The sequence below is a fragment of the Thamnophis sirtalis genome, unplaced genomic scaffold, assembly GCF_051295495.1.
Source record: "Thamnophis sirtalis isolate CommonGarterSnake01/CBP01778 unplaced genomic scaffold, rThaSir2_p1.2 scaffold_4, whole genome shotgun sequence".
NCBI lineage: Eukaryota > Metazoa > Chordata > Lepidosauria > Squamata > Natricidae > Thamnophis > Thamnophis sirtalis.
The window spans coordinates 60,859,849-60,884,037 of NW_028261384.1; the positions used below are offsets into that span (position 1 = coordinate 60,859,849).

Sequence of the window (24,189 nt, forward strand, 5' to 3'; positions counted from 1 at the left end):
TAATAAAAATCTTTTAAAAAAACAAATAAGTAAATGCCAACAATCACAATTCAAAATGTTCCTCTCAGTACATATAGTCCTCATTTAGTGATTGCTAAGTGAAGACTAACTAGAATTTGTTTTAAGAAGTTTATGAAAAATTAATAAAGTAGGGGCTGACTGTATTTCAGGAGGAAGGATAATCCACATAACAAATGCAAAAAAGGGAAAACATCTCTACAACCTTCTATTTTCTTTGTTTGTTTTTTTCTATCCTACAAAAATATTATCCTTAAACTGAGTGTTGGTATGTTTTCTTTTTTGCTTCTTTGTTTTATACTTTTAACCAAAGGTAACATTTCAGAATTGCTAATGCAAGTTGGGTATCCAATAAATAAATAAATCCATGCTGGGAGAGGCTGTATTGATTGCATAAATCAGTGCCTGAGCTAATTCAGAGTCAAACCAAATCAAAACCAGCACTTTTAGATAATCTATGTTGGTGTGTGACAGCAAGCAACTGGACCTTTAATATTAGTTTCCATGTGATTTTTAAAGGAAGTACAGAGTTCACAGCACTAATCCAAGCAAATGATTCATGTGTTCCAAATAAGGCTGAACTGGCACCACATATCTTGGCAAAGAATCATCAGCCAGTGTCTACCTGCCCTTCTAGCAATAATTATAAATCTAGGACTGCTAGCCATGAATCTGCTCATTTAGGAGTAGTGTTGGTTCATCAACAGACAATATAATATTGTATTGTATTTGTATTTAGTTTATTTGTATGCCGCCCTTCTCCAGGAGGGACTCAGGGCGGCGAACAACTCAGAGACATTAGACATCCATGATTGATAAACAATAACTGTTTCTTATGGGTTCAACTTCAGCCTGTTTTATCTGACTCTCTGAGAACCTCTAGACTCTGTATCAAAATCTGGACCTGGATACTGGGTCTCAAACTGATGGAGGATCACTCTAGCAGTTTCATGTAGATATTAAAAAGTAGGTAGAGAAGGTTGAGCACTTTGACACTCCACCAAGGTTCACTGCTCCTACAGCCAGAGTCTAGAATTGCCCATTGAATAAGAAACAAAATTTCTGTAAAACTGTGCCTACAGCCTTCAATCCCTACAGGCTACTCAGAAGAATACTATGATCGATGGTATTGAAAAGTTCTGAAAAATATAAAAGAACCAGAAGGAATATACTTCTCCATCCAGATCATAATGAAGGCTGTAAAAGCAACCCATGCTTCAGATTGAACAAAACTGAATCTGCTCCCTAAACATGCTTTATAGCAGATTATTGAATCTCCATAATCTTCTGCCAAAAGGGAAGGTTGGACATTTGGTAATTGTTATCTAATATAAATGGTTCCAAGAAAAACTTATTATGGAAGAAGTGCTTTCATTGCATTTCCTACATTACTTCCTGCATCTAGTACAATAGTTCAAATTCAGACTCCCTAAGGAGCTACGGTGGGGCAAAAATCAAACCCATAGTTAGAGACAACAAAACAGCACTATATCCATTTTACAGGTGAGAAACAGACCCCTATAATATAGCCAGATATTGTCAGAATCAAGATTCTGATGAATATCACTGACTTTATTGGCAATGTTTAATATTAATTGGCAGTGCTAATTGGTCCTAGTTGCCAGATTTACTTGTTGCCCTTTCCTAGCAGAATCTAGGACCTCTAAACAAGTCTGATCAATAGCCTAATGATGCAATATTGATGAAAGATGTTTCACTTCCCTTACTTGTGAATGGTGTAAGCTTGATTCACACCCACATTCAATCAGATTTGTTTTGCTGTCCCATCTCTGGAAGGGAAAAATCAGCAATTAACCAACAGACAGGCTGCTGGGTACAATCATATCATGTGCTTGGTTGCTGTTTATTACCAAATATAAAGGAGTCTTTGGAAAAACACCCAGCACTTGGAGGAAACCAGCTGAATATAGCTATGTGAGGTCTGGGATGACCATCTGAAATAGTCTGTTTGCTCTATAGAGATCCAGTCTCAAAGATCCCAAGAACTGTTTGATGATGGTGGAAACACTCTCTATATTCTGATCACAAATATTAGGACAAGCATGGACCCACTTACAAGCATTGAACCACAATATGCCATGTTTGGCGCAGTGGTTAAATGCAGCACTGCAGGCTACTTCAGCTGACTGCAGTTCTGCAGTTCGGCTGTTCAAATCTCACCTGCTCAGGGTTGACTCAGCCTTCCATCCTTCCGAGGTGGGTAAAATGAGGACCCGGATTGTTGTTGGGGGCAATATGCTGACTCTGTAAACCGCTTAGAGAGGACTGAAAGCCCTATGAAGCGGTATATAAGTCTAACTGCTATTGCTATTGTTATTAATTCTTGAGCTTTATTAGAGATGATCCTTACAGAATGAAAATTAAAATTGCCCAATAGAGAAAAGGGGAATTTCAAGTTCATCCTCAAGGAAAGAATCCTATCAGGTAGCAATGTGGTTGGTATACACCCACCTTCTTATCTTTGCAGTCTAACATCTAAGCCTTTAGTTGACTATCTCTGGGATAGAATACTTGGCCACAAGTATTAATAACTAAATACTACAACATAACTATTATATTATGCTACACTTTCACCTTGTCTCTTCATTAGAATAAGGATTAGGTCATCTGACTACACATATCCACATCATCACCACCCTCTCTGGAATTGCTATTTTACATTTAAGGAACAAGGAGCAATAATCAGTTACAGCTACTTGACAAAGATATGTACTTGAAAAATATACTTGTATATACATTTGAAATGTAAATTTAGAACCCCTAAAAATGATGTAAGCCAGGGGTGTCAACTCACGGCCCATGGGCCAAATATGTCATGTGCTGGCCATGCACACTCCAGTTTAGCGAAGGGGAAAAAAGTCACGACATGTCACGTGACACTGCAAGCTTGACACCCCTTATATAAATCAAAAAGTCATGAATCCATAGGCATGAAAATAAGTACAGTGAACTTTAGACAAGATAGTACAGGGCGGGGCATAACCTTTTCCTAGGGGGTCACAGCAAGATCGACAGCAGTTTACAACTTCCGCGACACCTCATTTTAAAGCCCATAAAAAACTGAATTGAATGAGCTATTAAATGTTAAATTTGTTTCGGTTGAAACTTTGAGAATGAATTTGGAAACTGTGTTGAAAAATCTGGAAAATCGAACGGAACTGTTTGAAGATTTGTTGTGTTCTTATCCACCTCGTTTGAATGCTGTTCGAAGGGCTAATGGTGGTCATACTGACTATTAAATCGTGTCAATAAACTCAGTTTTTGATGGGCTTTCGAATGGTGTATGAATTATTTGTGTTGTTATTACAAGTGTTGCTGTGACCCCCTAGGAAAAGGTTATGCCCCGCCCTGTATTTAAAATTCACTGCTGCTGAAGTGATTTAATTTGTCAAGACATTCAATTTCAGTATCAAAATATGGAACTCTGCAGGAAAAAACTCCCCAGAATGTTTATCCCACTACAATTATTACTACCGTGTTTTCCTGAAAATATGACATGTCCTGATAATAAAGTCATGACACAATATAAGTCCTCCCCCGCAAATTTATTTATTTATTTTATTTTATTTTATTAGTTTGTATGCCGCCCACTCTTGGAAGACTCAGGGCGGCTTACAAATAAACAGGGAAGGGGGAATATAAAAAACAAAAAACAACAATTAAAAATTCAACAACATTCATGATTTAGGATGGGGCTGGATAAATCAACAGCCCCAGGCCTGCCGGAACAGCCAGGTCTTGGTCGCTTTGCGGAAGGCCGGAAGGGTAGTAAGGGTCCGGATCTCAACGGGGAGATCGTTCTATAGGGCCAGAGCAGCTACAGAGAAGACCCTCCCCCGGGGAGTCGCCAGCCGACATTGACCGGCAGATGGAATCCGGAGGAGGCCTAGTCTGTGCGATCTAATAGATCTCTGGGAGGTAATTGGCAGGAGGCGGTCTCTCAGATAACCAGATCCTATACCATGTAGGGCTTTAAAAGTAACGACTAGCACTTGAAGCCCCCTGGACACCCCCCTTCCAGCCAGGCAGAGCGCTGCTCACCAACCTAGCAGTATCTCGAAGGTGCCAAGCTGTGGGAACTGGGGGTGACGGGCAAAGGTGATCGCGTTGCTTGACGCCTTCGGGATACCACTAGATTAGTGAGTGGCACTGTGCCCAGATGGAGAGAGGGTTTGCCAGGTGGCTGCTCTCTTGTATGCGGGCTCCCAAAGAGACGGGCACAGCCTCAGGGGCAAACGGCTGTGTTGAACTGTCACAGCAGCACAACACAGCAGCCATGAAGCAACCTCGCTCACGAGCAGCCACCTGGCAAACCCCCTCTCCAGCTGGACACAGCGCCACTCACCAACCTAGCAGTATCCCGAAGGTGCCAAGCCACGGGAACTGGGGGTGGGGGGCAAAGGTGATTGCGTTGCTTGATGCCTTCAGGATACTGCTAGGTTGGTGAGTGGCGCTGTGCCCAGTTGGAGAGGGGGTTTGCTGGGCAGCTACTCTCTTGCAAGCGGGCTCCCAAAGAGCCGGGCACAGCCTCAGGGGCATCAGCAGCACAACACAGAGCCATGAAGTGACCACGCTCATGAGCAACCACCTGGCAAACCCCCTTTCCAGCCGGGCACAGCGCCATTCACTCACCAAGCCATGTGAGCTCCTATTACCCTTACTGATACCCTTACGATTCTCCCTGCAGAACCAGGGCACCTCTGCTACCGCTACCGCTACCGCCTGCTGCCGTCCCAGCATGGCTTTTTTAGCGGCTTCCAAACCAAGTCTTCTGGCAGTGGCTGCTCTGGGCATACGCTCTATGATTGTACACTCTGGAAGTACCCTCTGCCGGTAGCCGGCATACAACCATAGAGCGTATGCCCAGAGCGGCCACTGCCAGAAGACTCGGTTTGGAAGCTGCTGAAAAAGCCATGCTGGGATGGTGGTGGGTGGTGGCGGTAGAGGAGGTGCCCTGGTGCTGCAGGGAGAGCTGAGTCAGAGCATCGGGAGGCTGGTAGGCACGCAAGCAGGAGTGAAACAGCCGAAAAAGCCGCTCGTGCAAACCCCCCTCTCCAGCCGGGCACAACGCAATTTACTGGCATTTTGAAGGCGCCAAGCTGCAGGAGCCGGGTGGCGGCGAACAGGCATTCACCCAGCTTGGTGATACCCCTAGGTCAGTAAATGGCACTGTGCCTGACTGGGAAGGGGTTTGCCGGGTGGCTGCTCATGAGCAGCTTCATGGCTGCTATGTTGCACTGCTGCGATAGCGCAACACAGCCGTTCGTTCCTGAAGCTCTGCCCGGCTCTTTGGGACCCCGCTAACAAGAGAGCAGCCGCCCGGCAACCCCAAAACAATAAGCCCTCGCCTGATAATAAGGCCCAAGCCATATTTTGTGGGGCAAAAGAAAATAAGACCGTGTCTTATTTTCGGGAAAACATGGTAATATGCATAGGACATACTTTCGCAATAGTTATTTCTATACTATTATCAGTGACGTGCAGTGAGGTTGATACCTGGTGAGGCTCAGCAGGGCAGCGGTCGGCCTCGGCGGGGGGGGGGGAATTTGCATTGCGGGAGCAACCAAGCGCCCGGGTCTGCAGCAAAGGCGTTTGGTGGCTCCCACGATGCAAAGTGCCCCGCTGCCCCCCCCCCGCTGTCCCGGCCTGCGTCCGCTGCTTCTCTAAGCTCCGCCTCTGGAAGTCCCGGATCGCCTCTGGGGGAAGGCTGAGTGAAAAATGGAGCGAAGCTTCTCTGCGGCCTCCCGGCACTGTCCAGAAGCTCTTGCAGGAGCACGTGTCAGCGGCCGGTGGCCTGGAGTGGCCCCGGCTGTGAGACAAGGGAGCACTTAAAGTAGCCGCTGCCGCCACCACCGCCCCACCAGGCGAAGGAGGGGTGGTGGCAGCGGCGGCAGCAGCTGCTTTAAGTGCTCCCTTGTCTCACAGCCGGGGCCGCTCCAGGCCGCTGGCCGCTGACACGTGCTCCTGCAAGAGCCTCTGCGCAGCGCCGGGAGGCTGCAGAGAAGCTTCGCTCCACTTCTCACCCAGCCTTCCCCCAGAGGCGATCCGGGACTTCCAGCGGCGGAGCCTGGAGAAGCAGGCCGGGGCAGCGGGTGGCAGCATCGGGGATGGTGCGGCACTTTGCATCGCGGGAGCCGCCAAGCGCCCAAGTCTGCAGCAAAGAGGCAGCCTCCTCCTTCTCGCCCACTCCTCTCTCCTCTGAAGCACGCCCCGCCCAACGTAAGCGTGCTCAAGAAGACACGATTGGCTGCTTCCAAATCAGGAGGCGGGAGAATTAGTGCCTCTTTTCCATCTGAACTTCTTTGCCTTTTAACTCTTTATTAACTTTTAGAAGGCGAAAAATTCCTTATGGAAAAGAGGCCCCGAGTTCTCTCACCTCCTGCTTTGGTTAACACTAAGCAGACACCAAGCCACTGTGAGCTGGAATCTGGTAGCAACTATCTTGGCTTTAATTATTTAAAAAAAAATATTTAAATTTCTTTCTTTTTCCTGAGGAGACTGGTGAGACTCCGCCTCCCTTGCCTCTAGTGACTGCATGTCCCTGACTATTATTACAAACAGAAAATAATTACATCCATTGCACATCTTTTAGAATACTCAATATTGTTTATGATACTATAACAAGAAAGAAGTGGCAAGTTAGACATTAAATATAGAGATCGTTCTAATAAGTCTCTTAAGGGATATTTGCCTGTGCTTATAAATGTGTTCACCATTCATATGCAATAGTTTACAAAAGAGGTTGAAAGTATACATTCTGTATTTTAGAAAATAACATTATTTTCAGGAATCTTTCTATTTTCCTCTAATGTATATCAATTAGAAATATATATATTTGTTTGAATAATACATTCCAATGCTTCATTAATTTTGAAATAATGCATTCAATTCTACATAATGTAGCAACAATATACTTGGATGGAATTTAAACTATTGAATTATAATGTTTGAATTGTAATTAATTAAAATGTTTTCAGGCATTGAAATGATACCCAGTAATTTTAAATAATTATAGGGTTTCCCAGTGAAGAGAGGCCAGGTTTAAAAAATTCTACATGGAAAGGATTAATTTTTCTTTTTCTGAATATCTTGTTCAAAATAACACTACATAAAGTATAGAAGACTCCAAAAGCATGCAGACTACTGACCCGAAACACTGAAACACTAAAAAAAAAAACCTTCATTTTTGTCTGGCGATGATGAACCTATGGCACAGAACAACAACTCAGTATGTAGTGTTTCTGAAGAAATATTTTGACATTATCCTTTGGTCAATGAATGTACAGTAGATTTATGAGTTTAAAACATTGTTGAGAGAGACAAGCAATACATACGTTGAGACTGAGATACAACTTTTGTTCGACTCCTGCCCCTGGAATCTGCCTTTGAATTTCCCACTCCAATAGAGGGTGTTGAAAACTTGGTTCGCACACGTCCTATAAAAGAAAGAAGTGAAATTCATATGTATAGAAGTAATTTAGTTAATTGGGAGAGAAACAGTGCTACAGTGTAGTTGAAATAATGAGTCAGCTCCATTACTTCTCAACTCTTAGCAAATCTTACTTCCAATAATTTAATAGGTAACAGAGCAATTTTCTTTCTTTCTGTTTTAATATTATGCTGCATTTACCACTGAAATAATACTACATCTTAAATATATAAATATTGAATAAAATAATCTACTTTCATATTTTAAGTACAAATTATGTACATTATTTATGCATCAATGAAGTATAATTTCTATTTTAAAGTAAAATAAAAATATTTTATTTTAAACAGTGTAAGATACTGCTATACATGTGCCATATCAAAATTGAAGTATATACTGTCCCTGATATTGGATAGCAATATCTATATCTATTTATATCAGGGGTGTCAAACTCAAGGACTGGATCCGGTTCACGGGATGCTTAGATCTGGCTCACGGGGCTGCTCTGGAAACAGTGAAGGACTGGCCCGGGTGCCTCTGTCAGAGAAGCACAGCTCCCCAGGCTCTGTTTTTGCTGGCAGAAAGCTGCAGGAAGCTGTCCTGGCTGAAAGCGGAGCCTTGACAAGTGAAGTTGAGCTGGCCACGCCCACCCCAACGATGCTCCCCTCCGGTCCTCAGGTGAAATACAATCCTGATGCGGCCCTCAATAAAATTGAGTTTGAAACCCCTGATTTATATGAATATGTGTGTTTATATAAACACACACACCATATATATTCTATTATTATTATTATTATTATTTTAAATCCAAAATTCTGAAACTATTTACAAAATTTCATTTTATTGAATAATAGCAAGATAGATTAAAAGTAACTTGAAGAGCGAACATTTTCTTTTTCAGTTCTCAAAACTGAATTGCTCAAGTATTTGAAACTTTCTAGTGTCATCTTGAAACAAAGGCATAAATACAACAGCAACAAAGTGTTATTAGCTAAGCAAATTAATAAATAACCCCAAATACCATGTAATGAACTATATGGTCCGCATACAGTATGGCTTATGATGATGGAAATATTAAGATAAATATATTTGCACTCTTATTGTCTTACCATCTTCAGAAGCTGTTCCTAAATGGGAAAAAATATCAAAAAAATGATATTTGAAACAAAAGCTCTTTTTATATTTGATGAGCAATAATTGTTTGGCTTCCAAAATGCATATAAAAATATTTAAGAATAGTGCTATTCTGTACTTTGCTATGCATGATCCCTTCAATCCAATCAACTTTCCTGTGACATAAACCAGTGGAACGACTTGCCTTCAAAAATTGTGGGTGCTCCAAAACTGGATACTTTTAAAAAGAGATTGGACAGCCCATTTGTCTAATTTTGTACTATACTTTTCCATTTGTTATTTTTTTAAAAAAAGTTTTTTTAAATTTTAATTTAACAAAAACACAAAAAAAGAATCATCCTTGATTACCTCTTGCAGAAAGTGTGTCGATTGGTTACAGATAACTTTCATGCAATTCTTCCACAGTCATTACTTATAGTTCATATTAGATTATACACTTTAAATCAAAAATCTTTGTATATCTTACTATCAATGTACCACAATTCTCATTTGACAGCAACTATTTGAACATGCTTTTACCTCAAATCATTCATACTTAAAGACACAACCACATAATGGCATTCATTAGCTATTTAAAAAAATCCTCCAATAACATTACAACTTTATGACATCTTTTAATTAAAAGTCAATTAATAAAGTTTCTAAACCTTTCCCCTCCTTTTCTCCCCAACTCAGTTTAGAATTTATATCCAAGTTACTTTTGCCAACACCATAGCATATATATATTATTAAACAATATACATTGACATTTCCTTGTTGTTATTATAATTGGCTAAACATCATTTACTATTAATGTCCCATCTCCTCTCGTCATCCCCCCCCAAAAAAACCTTACACCTTTATGACAAGATCTAAATAAAAATTTATTAATAAAATGTATGGGTCTTTTTCCCAAGTTGCAATTTGCAATTTAAATTCAAATTTCTTTTACTAGTTTGCCAGTACATATATCTATCATTAAGCTGTATCCATTAACATTTTATTATTGTTATTATAGTTAATTATTTGTTAACGAATAAACATTTAATAACAATCTAAAACAATCTAAGAGTTACTAATTGCTACTTATTGATCACCAAAATCAACTAATTTTTTATTATCAATTTTCATTGTCAACCTGTATCCTTCCAGTAACAAAGCAGTCTTATCTCTCTTGCCAATTGTGGTGTCAGTCTTCTTTTTATCTCCTTTATAAGGTTTTTATAGACTTCTCTCCACACTTTGTTGCTTGAAGGATCTCTCAGGTAATCTTGTTGCCCTCCAGCTGCTACTAAAATTAGCTTGTCTTTGGTTGTCAATCTTGCTTCTGAAAAAAATTTCTCTTCTTAAGTCCATCATCATTACCATTTTTATTCTTCTGTATCTTGGAATCTGGGGTAGGGCTCCAATTTGTCGAATTCCCTTTTCCATATTCCCTTCTTTCCACTTTCACCCACATTTGCTCTATTAATAAATTCATCTATTTTTTTGTCTTTATCTCCTATATCTTCATTCTCCCCTTTAATTTTTGGGGCTCCAACCCCATCATCTTTTGCTTTGAGGAAGACTAGTCTTTCCAACCTTCTCAATTCTCCCATATCCTTCCAATAGATTTTGAATTCCAGCCAAGATATTTTGGAATTTTAAGGTTTCCTCATCTGAATATTGATCCATGTTTCCAAAAAGAAGAAAAAGAAGAAAGAAAGAAAGAAAGAAAGAAAGAAAGAAAGAAAGAAAGAAAGAAAGAAAGAAAGAAAGAAAGAAAGAAAGAACTAATAGCCACTGCCACACTAGCCTTCCAGGCTGCTTTAATTTTTTTATTTTAGGTTGACTTGAACACAAGTTCTTTTATGCTCTTCAAAGGAGAAGGGTTCTGTTTCCCCTGCCAAAATAGTTCTCAAAGTCACCTGTGAAAACAATTCATGACCTTGGCTCTTTATCAGTTTCTGTAAACAAGTCGCAAACTCTTCAGCTACAAAGTCAGTGAAATCAAAGAAGGAAAGAGAAGAGCTACATTGTTTCAAAAACTCCAACCTCTGACCTCTGAGTGGCAGTATTGCTACTTTTCACTTTCTAATATTTATCTCTGGCTTATAGGAAACAAAGTTCTTTAGATTTTTTTAAATGAAATTTAATAACAAGTAATAAGAAGAATTGTTAAAATAAAAAGGAAGGTTTTAATCCAGAAGTCAAAAAATATAGCAACAAAAAGCAGAAGAAAAAAATCAATCCATTCACTTTAAGAGGAGAAATGAGAAACGTTGCGAGCACTTCAATCCACAAAGTATAGTTACAAAGAAAAAAAAAGCTTTCCAAAGCAATCCAATATGAGTTAATTTCGCCGTTCAATTCTTTTGCTTAAGGATCTAATTTGGCTTTAAAGAAAAATTTCTTTGGGTAGTATTTCACAAAATAGAAAAAAATTCCTCACGAGATGGACTCACTTTCTCTTTTCACTTCCTTCCTTCCGGAGCTGTCCCGACTTCATCAGCCTGGGGGCTGCCTGTTTACTGCCAGCTTGAAGCGCTTCCCTTGGGTCAATCAGGGACTTTGCGATGCCCCTGAGGCCAGCAAGGCTACGTCTTCCTGATCACCATCTCTGCGGGACAGTTTAGGTCTCAATGGACCATCCAGCGGCAAAAGTATCAACGGCGGTCTCAGAGTATTGAGACCACACGTTGTGACATTGCAACGTTGGCTCCTCCTTCCACTTTTCCATCTGTTATGATGACTTTATTCTAGAGTTGTGGCAGAATGCCACTTGGCACATCGCACCAGTGACAACGCTCATGCATGCAACGGTGCAATACATCATGTAGCCTCCTGTCACGAACAGCGGCACCAGTATAACAAGCCACATGGTGTCTGGCTGTGAGCAGACAGAGAGGAAGTTGGGAAGAAGTGCAACAGATGTTGGGGCATGGGAGGGCTGGCTGTGGTAGTCCTAAGGCAGGTGGGTAAGATATCTCCTGAAAATAAGACCTGGGGTTTATTTTGGGGCCCAAAAATATATTTTATTTTTTGTACATTTTTTTTTAAATTTTGTAAACTACCCAAAGTCACATGTGAGATGGGCAGTTAAATTAATTGAATAAATGACTTAAATTAATTAAATTTGAATGAATGAATGAATGAATGAATGAATGAATGAATGAATGAATCAGATGCATTGTATATTATCTGTGACAAGAGATGGCCATTTACAAAACAGTAGTTAAATGTAACATATATTCTTTTATTAGTGAACTGGTGAACACATGGTATGATAAAATACATACATTATTCAAACTACAGAAGATACATGCTCTTGACAAATTGAAGCTCATTTGTTTCACGATGAAATTCAGCCTATGTTTTGTTGCTGATTAAGAACAGCTACATTAAAATCATTAACAGAGGCAAAGAAACTGTCAATTATAATGTACATTTTTGTCCATTCAACAAAAAGACGGGATTGTGTTTTACTAAATGTTATTTGAGCATTTTTGACAAAAATAATAACATCACTCTGGACAATATATTTATGATTCACTATTTTCTATAAGAGATTATTAGTTCTAGTACGATGGCTAGATTAGATATGCAGACTTTTTATCTGTCATAAAGATTTAAAATAAACTTGAATATTGTAAAGAGGATTGTTTTGTTCTAAACCAAAGAGATTTTTCTCCAAACTTTTTGCCAGAAATTTCTTCATAATTAGTTAAGGTGACCAGATTTTCAGATTGGTAAAGAGGGACACCATTGACCGGGGGGGGGGGGGAAGCTAGGCCATGGTGGTTACTGCCAGCCCGTGGCCTCGCTAGGGACGTCTGGTCACCTTAATTATACATATCCTCTATCTCTATCCATCCATCCGTCTATCTGCCTGCCTATCTGTCTATCTAGTTATGGTATCCCTTTCCCTCTCTCTCTATCCACCCATCTATCTGTCTGCCTATCTGTCTATCTTGTTATGGTATTCCCCTCTCTCTCCCTCTGTCTGTCTATCTGCCTGCCTATCTGTCTATTTAGTTATGGTATCTCTCTCTCTCTCCTTCTGTCTGTCTATCTGCCTGCCTATCTGTCTATCTAGTTATGGTATCCCACTCCCTCTCTCCTTCTCTCCCTCTCCGTCCGTCTATCTGCCTGCCTACCTATCTCTCTCTCTCTCTCTCTCTCTCTCTCTCTCTATCCATCCATCTATCTGCCTGCCTATCTGTCTATCTAGTTATGGTATCCCTCTCCCTCTCCCCCCTCTCTCTCCCTCCCTCATCTCATTATCATCTATCACAGTGTTTCTCCACCTTGAAGACTTGAAAGTATGTGGACTTCAACTCCCAGAATTCTGGGAGTTGAAGTCCACACATTTTCAAGTCTCCAAGGTGGAGAAACACTGATCTATCTAATTAATATAATTATTTCGCCCTCTCTTTTTCACTCTTTCTCTCTCCCGTGCACATACGCAAATGCATAGGGCAGCCCACCTCACACACAGGTAACTCCGGGCAACTTACAACATTATGATGCACACCCAAAGCAAATAGAGTCTGGTGCCTGTGATCCCAACCCTCCTTTCCTAAGGGGGGAGGGCCATGGAACACTGCAAAACTCTTCTTGGTTGCGTCACTCTCTGGGGCTTTCACTTTCGCTTGTCCCCCCCACCTTTCCAAAGCCAAGCTTCATCCGATTCTAACCAATCCCAGCGCCTCTCGCATCTCTCCCTTGCAAGCGTCACCCTGGCCTCTGAGCATGTGCAGAGGGCTGGGATGGGAGCTGGAGTCCGATGCCACTGGCGATCTGAGGCTGCTGTAAGCAGGCACAGGGCTTTGGGGGAGGGGGGATGGGTAAAGCCCCCTCCCCTAATGCTTCCGGCTCTTCTAAAGAAGAGGGTTGGGGGGACTTGTGCAGACCCCTCCCCCCCTATTCCCGCATCTCCTTGCAGGAACCCCCAATCGCCAGGGGCATTGGACTCCAAATCCCATCGCAGCAGCCCCCAATGGCCAGTGTCTTAGGACTCCAAATCCCATCGCAGGAATCCCCACTCGACAAGATCGTAGGACTCCAAGTCCCATCCTCCCCACCCATCCCCACCAGCACAGCCCCTGGGACAATCGGGCTGCAATTGGTGGCTGTCCCTGCTGCAATCCGCACTGCCTGCCACATCAGCCAGCCGGCCGAGGAGGAGCCGGAGGCGGAGGGAAGGCGGTGCTGCCAGCCAGCCAACCCACCGCGGCCAGGGTTACATCATCCCCACGGCTCAGGCAGGAGCTGTGGTAGTGGCTGCAGGGTCAGACAAAGCCGCTCCACGGGATCAGTCGCAACGGCGTGGATGGCCCCAGCCGCTGCTGAAGACACCCGGTCCCACTCTGCCAGGGGTCGCTCCTCGGGATCGCTCCTCCGGGCAAAGGAAGGCAGAGCAGCCACCCACCCACTGCTGTGGTGCGAAGGTAGGGGCGGCAGGCGAGGGGAAATCAGGGTAGGGGTCATGGACTAGCTGTGGTGCTGATGTTATCGGGGGGACAGGGGGGAAAGCTAGGCCACGGCGGTTACTGCCAACCCGCGGCCTCGCTAGAGAAGGCCTTCCCTTGCGAAAGCTAGGCCGTGGCCGCCCACCCGAAGCCTCCTGAGTCCCGCTCACCTGAAGCAGCAAGAAGGCGAAGGCGAAATGGAGGTCAGACTCAAGCAGCGCGAAGCTTTTAAACTTAAACTTTTTCGCCCCCAGCCTGCTCACTGATTGGCTGGACTCCAGCCAATCAGTGAGCGGCAGACTGGGATGGGCAGGGGAACGAGCGAGCAAGCTGCAACACACCAAAAATGAAAAATTGGGACTTTTTAAGAACGCCGCGGGATGCGGGACAAATTGTGGGAAATCGTGACTCTCCCGCCAAAAGCAGGACGTCTGGTCACCTTATAATTGGTTCACTCCCCTATTTTGCCCCAGCTAGATCATTGTTATCCAGATCTCTTCCTAATAGTTTCCCCAGTACTAATAGTCCTAAGATTCCTTTCCTTATAATTTAGCATATTTTTTCCTGTATAACTCTATTAATTATATATAGACAATATATATTTTTATCACCCAATAATTATAAGGATGAACAGAAATAGGAATGCAGTTTTCCAATTTCACATAATTTGAGACTGCAATTCATTCACTTTGCAAATCCTTCATCTTAAACCAAATTGTCTCAGGCAACTATACATACTCCATAATATCTTGAGAAACGGTCATACAGTGTATACTTGACAGCTTTCTATCATGGAGAAAACTCCTCTTCACCAGTTTACAAACTTGGACTTCGATTCTTCAAACAATTCCTTCATTTTTTTAAGCTTTAATGCCATCCATTGTATTACCCTTATTTTGCCAATTAGAGGAAACCCTTGTAAGCTTTTTACTTTTACTAAACAACTATTTATTTGTGTTATGTCAGAATCTTATTATATAGACCTGGTCCTGCCCATTTTATCATAAATATTTTCAGTCTATAATTTGTTCTAATGCCTAGTCACAGATCCTACCAAATACAGTCATACTGCAGAATGGGAAAAAAAAATCTCCAATTTAATTTTTTAAAATAAACCTCACTTTCTGAACTAACATAGTCATTTACCCACCCATGCATACCTTTCTGTATCAGTCTATCTGTTCATGTTATGTTTGAATTCCAGAAGATCTGACACAAAATATATTAGTTCTACATGATACTGCAAATATTTTCTATACATTTTTAATACAATCCACAATGGCAATTTTTTCATACGTTCTGGCATCCCACTACAATGCCACAGCTTTATTCGGTTTATATATAACCACATTATATTTTAAAATGTAATTAGAACTATATTTGATTATACCTTCTTCAAGCTTTTTTATTTTGAAACTCTATAAACTAAAACTTTCATTAAGCAAAACTTTCTGCCTTGCTTTTTATATTATATTAATGACAATATACTGAGATTATGTATGGGAAAATTAAACTACTAATTCATTCATTCTCTCTCTCTCTCTCTCTCTCTCTCTCTCTCTCTCTCTCTCTCTCTCTCTCTCTCTCTCTCTCACACACACACACACACACACACACACACACACACAAACACCCCTCTGGATTCTATTCCATTCATCTAATGAAATGTAGTCCTCAAAAACATATTTTAGAATAAGCATTTAAAATGTCACCAGACTTTCTTTTTTTCTTCTACCGGTTAATATATTGAAAATTACATTTGGTAACAGGCCACAAAAAGTATAAAATTTATAAACTAGAAGTTATTTTATTGATCAAATATTTATTGGTGGATGAAATATATATGGGTGCCTATACCACAGAAAGTGATTTTGGGAGGCATACAACAGCTCAATAAAACAACGAATATAAAATAATAATTATTTAAAACCATTATATAATAATTATTAATAAAGAATTAAAAATTATAAAGCAGAACTAAAAAAATAATAGATGATTGTTAAAAATGAATTATATGTTTTATACATTAACAAGCAAACTTAAGGCTAAATGTTGCAATTTAAATCCAACTACTTTGCTGATTGTAAGAAAAATCAAGATATTTGACTATTAGTTGCTCAAGTACTAAGACTAGCTTTGCAAAAATGAATAATACTGTACAAGTCATATTAATAAACGTTGTCTAAAGCAGCACTGGAATACAGCTGCACAGACACTTGCCCATATATGTCATATCAATACTTTAATAAGAAAATCTCATATTATTTAGAAGTCAGGTGAGTGTGTTATTCAAACTGAATTTTTTATGTGTATAGTAGTCACAAAATTAGTTTCAGAAACTGATAGACAAAACAGGCTCTTACCTTCCATCTTATCAGAAGTATCCTCTTTTTTGGAGTAGCAAGCAAAGAAACAGGAAAACTTAATATGTTAGACAAACTATACTGACAAGAAACTATAAAATCTTCATTAAAGCAATTAATGTGATATTCATATATATTGATATGAGTAGTTTACAAACACTTAGATATTGAATACATGTATATACTAATCATTAGCAAACAAACAATTCCAAAATTATTAATGAATTAATTGGTAGCCAGTACCAATGATGCTAAAAAAAGAATTTTATCATTACTCTGTTATCATAATATCACATAGACATTTGATAGTTCAGGCTAAAAAAAAGAGAGCCAGACTACCCTATTTTTGCAGCATGCACACACAGCTGCATATCTTCATATATGGTTTATAAACTGGATCTAAACCTGGTTAGGCATGTTTTATCTCAATGGAAATTAGTGGGGCTTAAAGCTATTTTTGACTAAAATCCTCCATTGATTTTAGTGGAACTAAAATATATTTATTTGAGATCATAGTCCTAAAGAAGAAAGAAAATTCACTACTATAAAAATAGTAGAAGAGGAGCCTTATGGAATTTTTTTAAAACACCAGTTAAATAGTAAATATGACTAGTTCAACAAACACCCAAGGTTGACTGTTATTTTGTTATAATAATATTTTTAAATATACAAAGAATAAGTGTTTATAAAATCTGAGGCAATAAAATACATTAAACTATAATTTTATGGTTAAAAGGATATGAGAAAAAAGAGACCGTACATAAAATACAAGTACTCCATAATGAAGCCCAAAATTTATGTTGTTAAGTGAGAATTTGTTAAGTGAGTTTTGCCCCATTTTCAACATTTCTTGCTACAGTTGTTGTTAATCATGCAGTTGATAAGTTGGTAACCTGGTTGATTATTCCAGCTGAGTAGTGTATCACTGGAACTACCCATGTATTAATCGCTTTAATTATGTTTCCAATATGCCTAGGTATTTGTAACCGTCATCCTTTGCTAATGTTTCACTATGCTTCCATTTCCCAGTTCTACTCCTTTTATTTTTTCTATTTTTCCTCGCTGCATGGATAATATAGCACATTTTTAAGTCCAAAGTTGTTGTTGTTATTTAATGATTAGTCTATAGGTTCGAACATATGTTAACAATAAAGTCCTATACAAACTATTTAAAATAAGAGTAGGATAAAATACAACAGTTATAGGATAAAATATAATAATGTACTACAAAAATATGTAAAATAAAATAAAATGACATGAAATTATATTTCTTTAAAAATATTTTTACAAACATATCAATGCATGAAAAGTGTGGCACCTGGGTGTCATACATTCTAATACAAATAAAACTAATAGCATTAGTCATAGTTATTACTTTCAACCAAGTTAAATATTTCTAACAATACATATTTATATTAAGTTGCAGTCTGTCATTATTCAACTATTCCATGTTTTCTCTTATTATCTCTTATTTTAATTATGTCATCCTTTGTTAAAAAACATTTTCTTTCTATTCTAACTTCTAGTCATGTCACCTACCTACAAAAAAAAAAGGAGAGGACTATCAAATCAAATCAAAACAACAACAAAGATAAATCATTTATCCATCATCTCTTGCCTGCTCCAGTACTTTAATTGCTATGCTATTTTTTCTTTTTGACTTGCATCACATATTCTTCTCTAGGATTTTTATCTCTTTCTACACCTATTTCTTGGCTGTTCAATCTAGATATTTTTCCCACCTCTACCCTATTCCACTGCCTAGTTTCCAGGATTTCTGCCCAGGCCTTATCTCCCTTTCAAAGGTATTGTCAGATCCGTGTACTGCCATTCTGCGGTAGATAAAGAGGGGTGTGTGTGGATTTGATGCATTTTGTTCTTTCTGCTTTCTATGTTGTGTCTTGCATGTTTATATAACCTTTCACCCGATTTATAACCATTGCCTGGCACCTCAGAGGTCCAGAAAATCCTCATCTCTTGAAGGATGCAAGGGGGGGGGGGGGAGAGCCATGTGGTTTGAAACTCTGGAAGATAATCCTTGAGAATCCCTGCTTATCTGTTTCTCAGAGAGGCTGGTACAAAAACATCTTCACACCGGTGGATTGGTGGAAATCCACATTGGGAAGTGTTCCTAATTCCCTTTATCATGGACTGAATAGCCTGAGGGTCCCAGGGCCTGCTTTCAATCTTGATTTGTTTTCACTCCCTTTCAATAAGATTCCTTTTGAAATACTAGGTTTTCAAGTGTCTGTTTTTTTTTGAAGGAAGGGGGCCAAGGCAGGTTCTTTTATAAAGGAGGCACTGCAATAGTGTCAACCCAAAGAGGAAAAAAAAATTCTTCCAAATTTATACTCTATGGAGGGGACCGTGCAACAATGTCCGAACAGAGCAACGAACAAGGGGAAGCCAAGTGCTGGGGAGAAACCTCGAGAACTACAAACCCAATATCAGCTCCATATGTCCCCTAGAAGACATTGAAGCTATCTTTGAAAGTTCCATGAAGCCCCAATGGTTTGTCAGCTTAGAAAAAAGGGACATCTGGGACAGAAGAACCAGGGAGGGGACCCTCACCTGCAGCAACTGCAAACCCTGGTGGAAAAAGGAACTGAAAGCCCTTTATGATCAGGAGGAACTGATCGAGAAACCACTAATGGATGACTCTTTGAAGCAGCACTTCAACCGCCTTGTGATGGAAGCCCCGCAAAACCTCAACATCGAGGTGAACCAGGATGCCAATGGAGGAGAGTGGGTAATCCAGAGCTGAAGGATCCCAAGCAGTTACCCCTGATCCAATCGTGACTAACCAAGCAGCTGACCAAGCTGGGGGAGCAGCTACCGCGCCAGTGATCCATCCTCCTGCTTTTCCAGCCCAGGCAATGTTTCCTGGCCAACCCAGGGGCCCACGGCTGGAGAGGAAAGCTCCACCTTTGGGGGTAAAATTTGACAAGAGATCCCCAGAAATTGGGGTTTTTTCTGGCTCAGATCCTCACTTATATGCAACAATATGGACACAATTTTCCAACCCAGGGAGCACGAGTGTGAGTCATCACCATAGACCTAGAAGGAGCAGCTGCCAGATGGATGGTGACCTTCCACAACACCGATGCTCCAGAGCTGCAGGACTTTGACAGATTCATGACAGCCCTGCGCCACTGCTTCGAAGACCCCCTTGCTGATCACAAAGCCCGCAACTGTATTAGAGTCATAAAGCAGGGCCATCGCCCTGTAGCTGAATACACCGAGGAATTCCGTGAGCTGGCTGGCCAAGTCCACTGGTCAGGAGATATCCTAGTCTGCTGGTTCAAAGATGGGCTCAACAACAACCTGTACACTGCCTGCCTGGCCCGGGGGTGGGTGGGTGGGCTAACCATCTGCATGAATGGTGCCAGGCAATGTTTGAGGAAGCAGAGATTGACATGACCCGAAACCAGTACCAAACCGGCGGAACCTGGAGAAGATCCCTACCCCAGGGGTGGTGGGAACCATTCAAGTCCCAATCCACCATGGGACCAAGACCATCAGGTTGTTTCAAGTGTGCGAAGCAGAGTGCCATTCAAAAAACCTCGCTAGAAGGCTTGATCGCCCATCGGGGGAAACCTGCGAAACCGACCCCCCCAGGGAAAAGAAATCACACTGAGAAGCCAGGAGGCCAGGGAGTTTCATTCTCCCCCTCCAAACCCAGAGGAAGGAACTCCGGCTCCCCAAGAAGACACAAGCCAGTCCAAAAGTGATCCAGAAGATGACCCGCTGGTAAGCAACCCAATCAAACTGCTCACCCTACCCCTAAGACTTTTTATCTTGAGCCAATGGAAAGGGAAGGAAGTAGCAGCATTACTGGACTCAGGGTGCACCCAATGCCTTATTAGCCCAACCCTGTTGGGAGATTGGGAATTCACCTAAGGAAAATGAAAAACCCCATCACTCTCTGCCAGCTAGATGACACAGTAGCAGGGTGGGGGTGGGGAGTCAGCCATTTGTGCCACAGAACCATTACAAATAAAACTGGGGGACCATAGTGAGACTCTCACATTCATAGTAGCACTAGAAATGGAATGACCACTAGTACTAGGGCTCCTGTGGCTACGGAAATGAAACCCTAAAGTAAACTGGAATAAAATTCCAGAGACACATAACATTCGCAAACCTCCCAGAGGGAAGGGAGGTGAAGGAAAGGAAATAGCCATGGCTGGCCACCCTGCTGAGGCCACTAGGATCCCTAAAGAATACCAGCTAGCCATCAGAGTAATTACCCAAGCACACACACACACAAAAAAACCCTCTTGCTGACAATGCAACTGTCTCCAAATTTAAGGAAGCTCTACTTAAGGATGACTGATTCCAAGCACACAAAAACATTTGTTTGCTCAAAGACGATTTAGCCTGGACAGAAAACAAACTTTACGCCCCTACTAGCCAAAGATCAGATCTCATGAAGCTATGCCACGACTCCAGGATAGCTGGACACTTTGGATTTATGAAAATTCTACACCTCATCAAAAGACAATTCTGATGGCCATCTGAGAGAATATGGTCGAAACCCCAAATTATTTGGGTGAACCCGATTCCATTTTGAATACATCAAATGCACAGCACAGCTTGCTTGGTTGGAAATTTACAGCTTGGAACAAAATGCATGCAAAAGTTACAATGACCTTGCCAAAACTAGATAGAAAAAGCTTAATTGCTTATGGAAGTCTCCTTAGCAAGTCCCCTCGGTACCAGAGATGTTTTTCAGGAAAGTGGTCATTATCTTGCTATTGTTTAGACCCTGAGAAAGTACATAGTAAGGGATTTTGGGGACATTCCGAAAGGGCGGATGACACTTCATACATATGTTACCGGAAATTACCTAAAATGTATTCTGAGACATGTTATTTCCGTGTGTTCGCATGATTAGTGCCAGCATTGTTATTGATCACGCACTTGTATTTTTGTATTTGCCTGATGACGTATTCTGATAATACTCCTGAGATTTCATTTTGTGTATTTAAGCCATACCTGCCTATCTTGTAACCATTCTCTTTCCCTAGAGAATCCTACCATGCACATGATACTATTTATTTATTTATTTATTTATTTAATTTGTATGCCGCCCACTCTCAAAGAGACTCAGGGCGGCTTACAAGTAAAAAAGGGGAAGGGAAGGACATATAAAAACAAGACAACATTAAAAGATTGCAACATTCACAACTTAGGATGGGGCTAGGCAAATTCAACAGCCCCAGGCCTGCCGGAACAGCCAGGTCTTGGTCGCTTTGCGGAAGGCTGGAAGGGTAGTAAGGGTCTGGATCTCCACGGGGAGATCGTTCCATAGGGCCGGAGCAGCAACAGAGAAGGCCCTCTCCCGGGGGGGTCGCCAACCAACATTGACCAGCAGATGGAATCTGGTGGAGGCCTAATCTGTGCGATCTTATAGGCCTCAGGGAGGTGATTGGCAGGAGGAAGCCTCTTATCGGTATATAAAGCTTTTTTGTTGTTCATAATCTCCTTGTATAGATTTTCTTACGTTCATAGAAAATATCTGGGATATTTTTCTCACAATTTGGGGACTTGCTGGGATCCAAGGAGACACCCCCTGGGGGGTTCTTCGCCGGACAAGCCGGGTGTGAAGTTCCCAGAAGATGACCTAATTAATTAATGAGCCTTGAGACAAAGTTCAAAAGAAATCCATTCATTTATTAGGATCAACATTCTGGCATGTTCTTTTGTGGAGCCGAAACTGATTACCACTTAATTACATTTGAACTTTACCCCTATGTCCCCTCCCCTCTGTCTGGGTCATAAATCACATTCACCAACAAGGTTGTAAAAATATGAGATCCGATTCTGGACGAAGGTATGCATGGAATCCTCCCTCTAATGCCAACCTGATAATAGTCATGGCAACTGGTTTAAGAAAGCCTGCCAAAATTTGGAGAAGAACTGGACACCCCTGTCTAAGATGATCCATTGAGGAGCTCCATGGCGGCAATAAATGTGAACTAGAAACATTTTTGCTAGTGCCTTAGTTATTTATTAGTATCTTCTGGCAGGGTATCAAATGGACCTGTTTAGAAAAGAGGTTTGTTACAACCCAAATAACTGTTTCCCGTGCTTTCAGGCAGCTCCACTATAAAATCCATAGAAATCTCTCTCCAGGTGCTGAAGATTCTGCTACCATTTGTAAATGTCCTGGGGATTTTCCTTGTTGTCTTTCCTGCTCCTCCGTCAAGATTTTCACTTCACAAGAATTGTCTGGAAACCTCAGTTCACATATCATTAATGCCAAAGCATCTCTCCCTAACAAATTCATTCCAGTTTCTGGCACAAAAACCACATCCAACTTAATCTTACAACCTCCCCTCTGAAAATCTACATTTCTCAACAAAGGAACATCAAATGCTACACCCTTTACACCTCTAACTTTAAGAGTTTCATCAGTAAGTTCAATACCTGTTGGAAGTTCAGAAAGAGACGTCCACATCATTCCTGCGTCAATCAAAAATGTCATTTCCTGTTTATATGACCCCACTAAAAGCGTTATCAAGGGTTCCTGGCGGGATTAGGAAATCGGTAACCCCTGACCTCCCTAGGTGTCTTCTTCATCTCCCATCAACATACAGAGACTTTGGTCTCTAGCTAAGCTCTTCTCTTCTCTGAGCACTCCCGTGCAAAATGCCCCAACTTCCCGCAGGAAAAACAGGTCTTTGCTTTATTTCCATTCCTGTTTAACCCATTCCTGATAGAAGTTGTACCATTTTTTTTCTACTGAGGAAATCCCCTCTGCCCTGCCTGTTGCTGAGGTCTGACTGCAAGGGTTTTTCCCTTGCCAAAGTTCACCTGCTTCTCAGATGGCTTATTGGCAGCTTTCATCACTGAGACCATCATCTGGCTTTTGTTATGAGGCTTGGCCTCATCCCTATTCACATAAACCTTTTGGGCTGTTTTCAATAAAATTCAAACCCCAAGATCTGCCTACACCTCTAATTTCTGGAATTTCATTTGTAGGTCAGGCCCCACTTTTGTGACAAATTGCATCTTCAACAAAACATCATATGCAGGTGTTTCAGGAGCAAGACCAGAATATTTATTCATACTATCCTTAATCCTCTCCAAAAACGCTGAAGGAGTCTCATCCCTCAACTGCCCTACTTCAAAAGCCTGTGGAACAGCTGTCTTCACACCATGAAATATTATCTTCTTAAGATCAGACATTTGCTCTCTATCTGCCACATCATTATTATCCCAGCCATGATCAACCAAAGGAAACTTCACACCATCAGCCACTGGATTGTTCACCCCTGCCTGAGTGCGGTCCCAGTAGGCCATAGCCACTGTTCTAATCTGGGCCCTTTCCTCAGGCGTGAACAAATACCCTAAATGTGCTGCATCTCAAAGAACGTATAAATGTTTGGTCCTAGAAACAAATCCAAAGCTGGCAGCTAAAAATATGTTTCCTGCCTGCTCAGCTCACTGAGGGGGGGGGGGGACATACACAACCGCTTATCTGCTGCTTTTCAGCTAAAAATATTTTTAGCTGACCTACAGCAGAAAGCTTATAAGCATTCAAAATTTACACACACTTTCACACAAAATGTAAACTGCTAATTGTGTATAGTTTAAACCATTATTCACCAAATTTGGTAAAAAAACGACAGGAGGCCTGCTTCACAGCTGTTTGTTGCCCAAATCTCCTTGCGTCAAGGAGCAGCAGGAATGAATCCTCTGGAAAGCTTCTTCACCTTTCCTCTGGATCACAAAAACAAGAGTGATGGTACCACCCAGTGTCAACTTGTAAACATTGCCATGACTATTA

General features: G+C 41.2%; 1 protein-coding gene across 9 annotated transcripts in view; it reads right to left on the bottom strand.

Moving 5' to 3' along the window:
- CLASP2 (cytoplasmic linker associated protein 2) overlaps positions 1 to 24,189 on the bottom strand; it is a 345,278-nt gene that overhangs the window by 105,895 nt on the left and 215,194 nt on the right. For 8 of the 9 annotated variants that reach the window (XM_087713011.1, XM_087713006.1, XM_087713010.1 and 5 more), the window contains 3 exons: positions 16,395 to 16,418; positions 8,578 to 8,595; positions 7,374 to 7,475 (listed from right to left, as the gene is read on the bottom strand). In XM_087713011.1, the coding sequence (XP_087569137.1) occupies positions 7,374 to 7,475; positions 8,578 to 8,595; positions 16,395 to 16,418 (144 nt within the window). The remainder of the gene's footprint in view (positions 1 to 7,373; positions 7,476 to 8,577; positions 8,596 to 16,394; positions 16,419 to 24,189) is intronic. The other variant, XM_087713007.1, reaches the window with a different exon arrangement.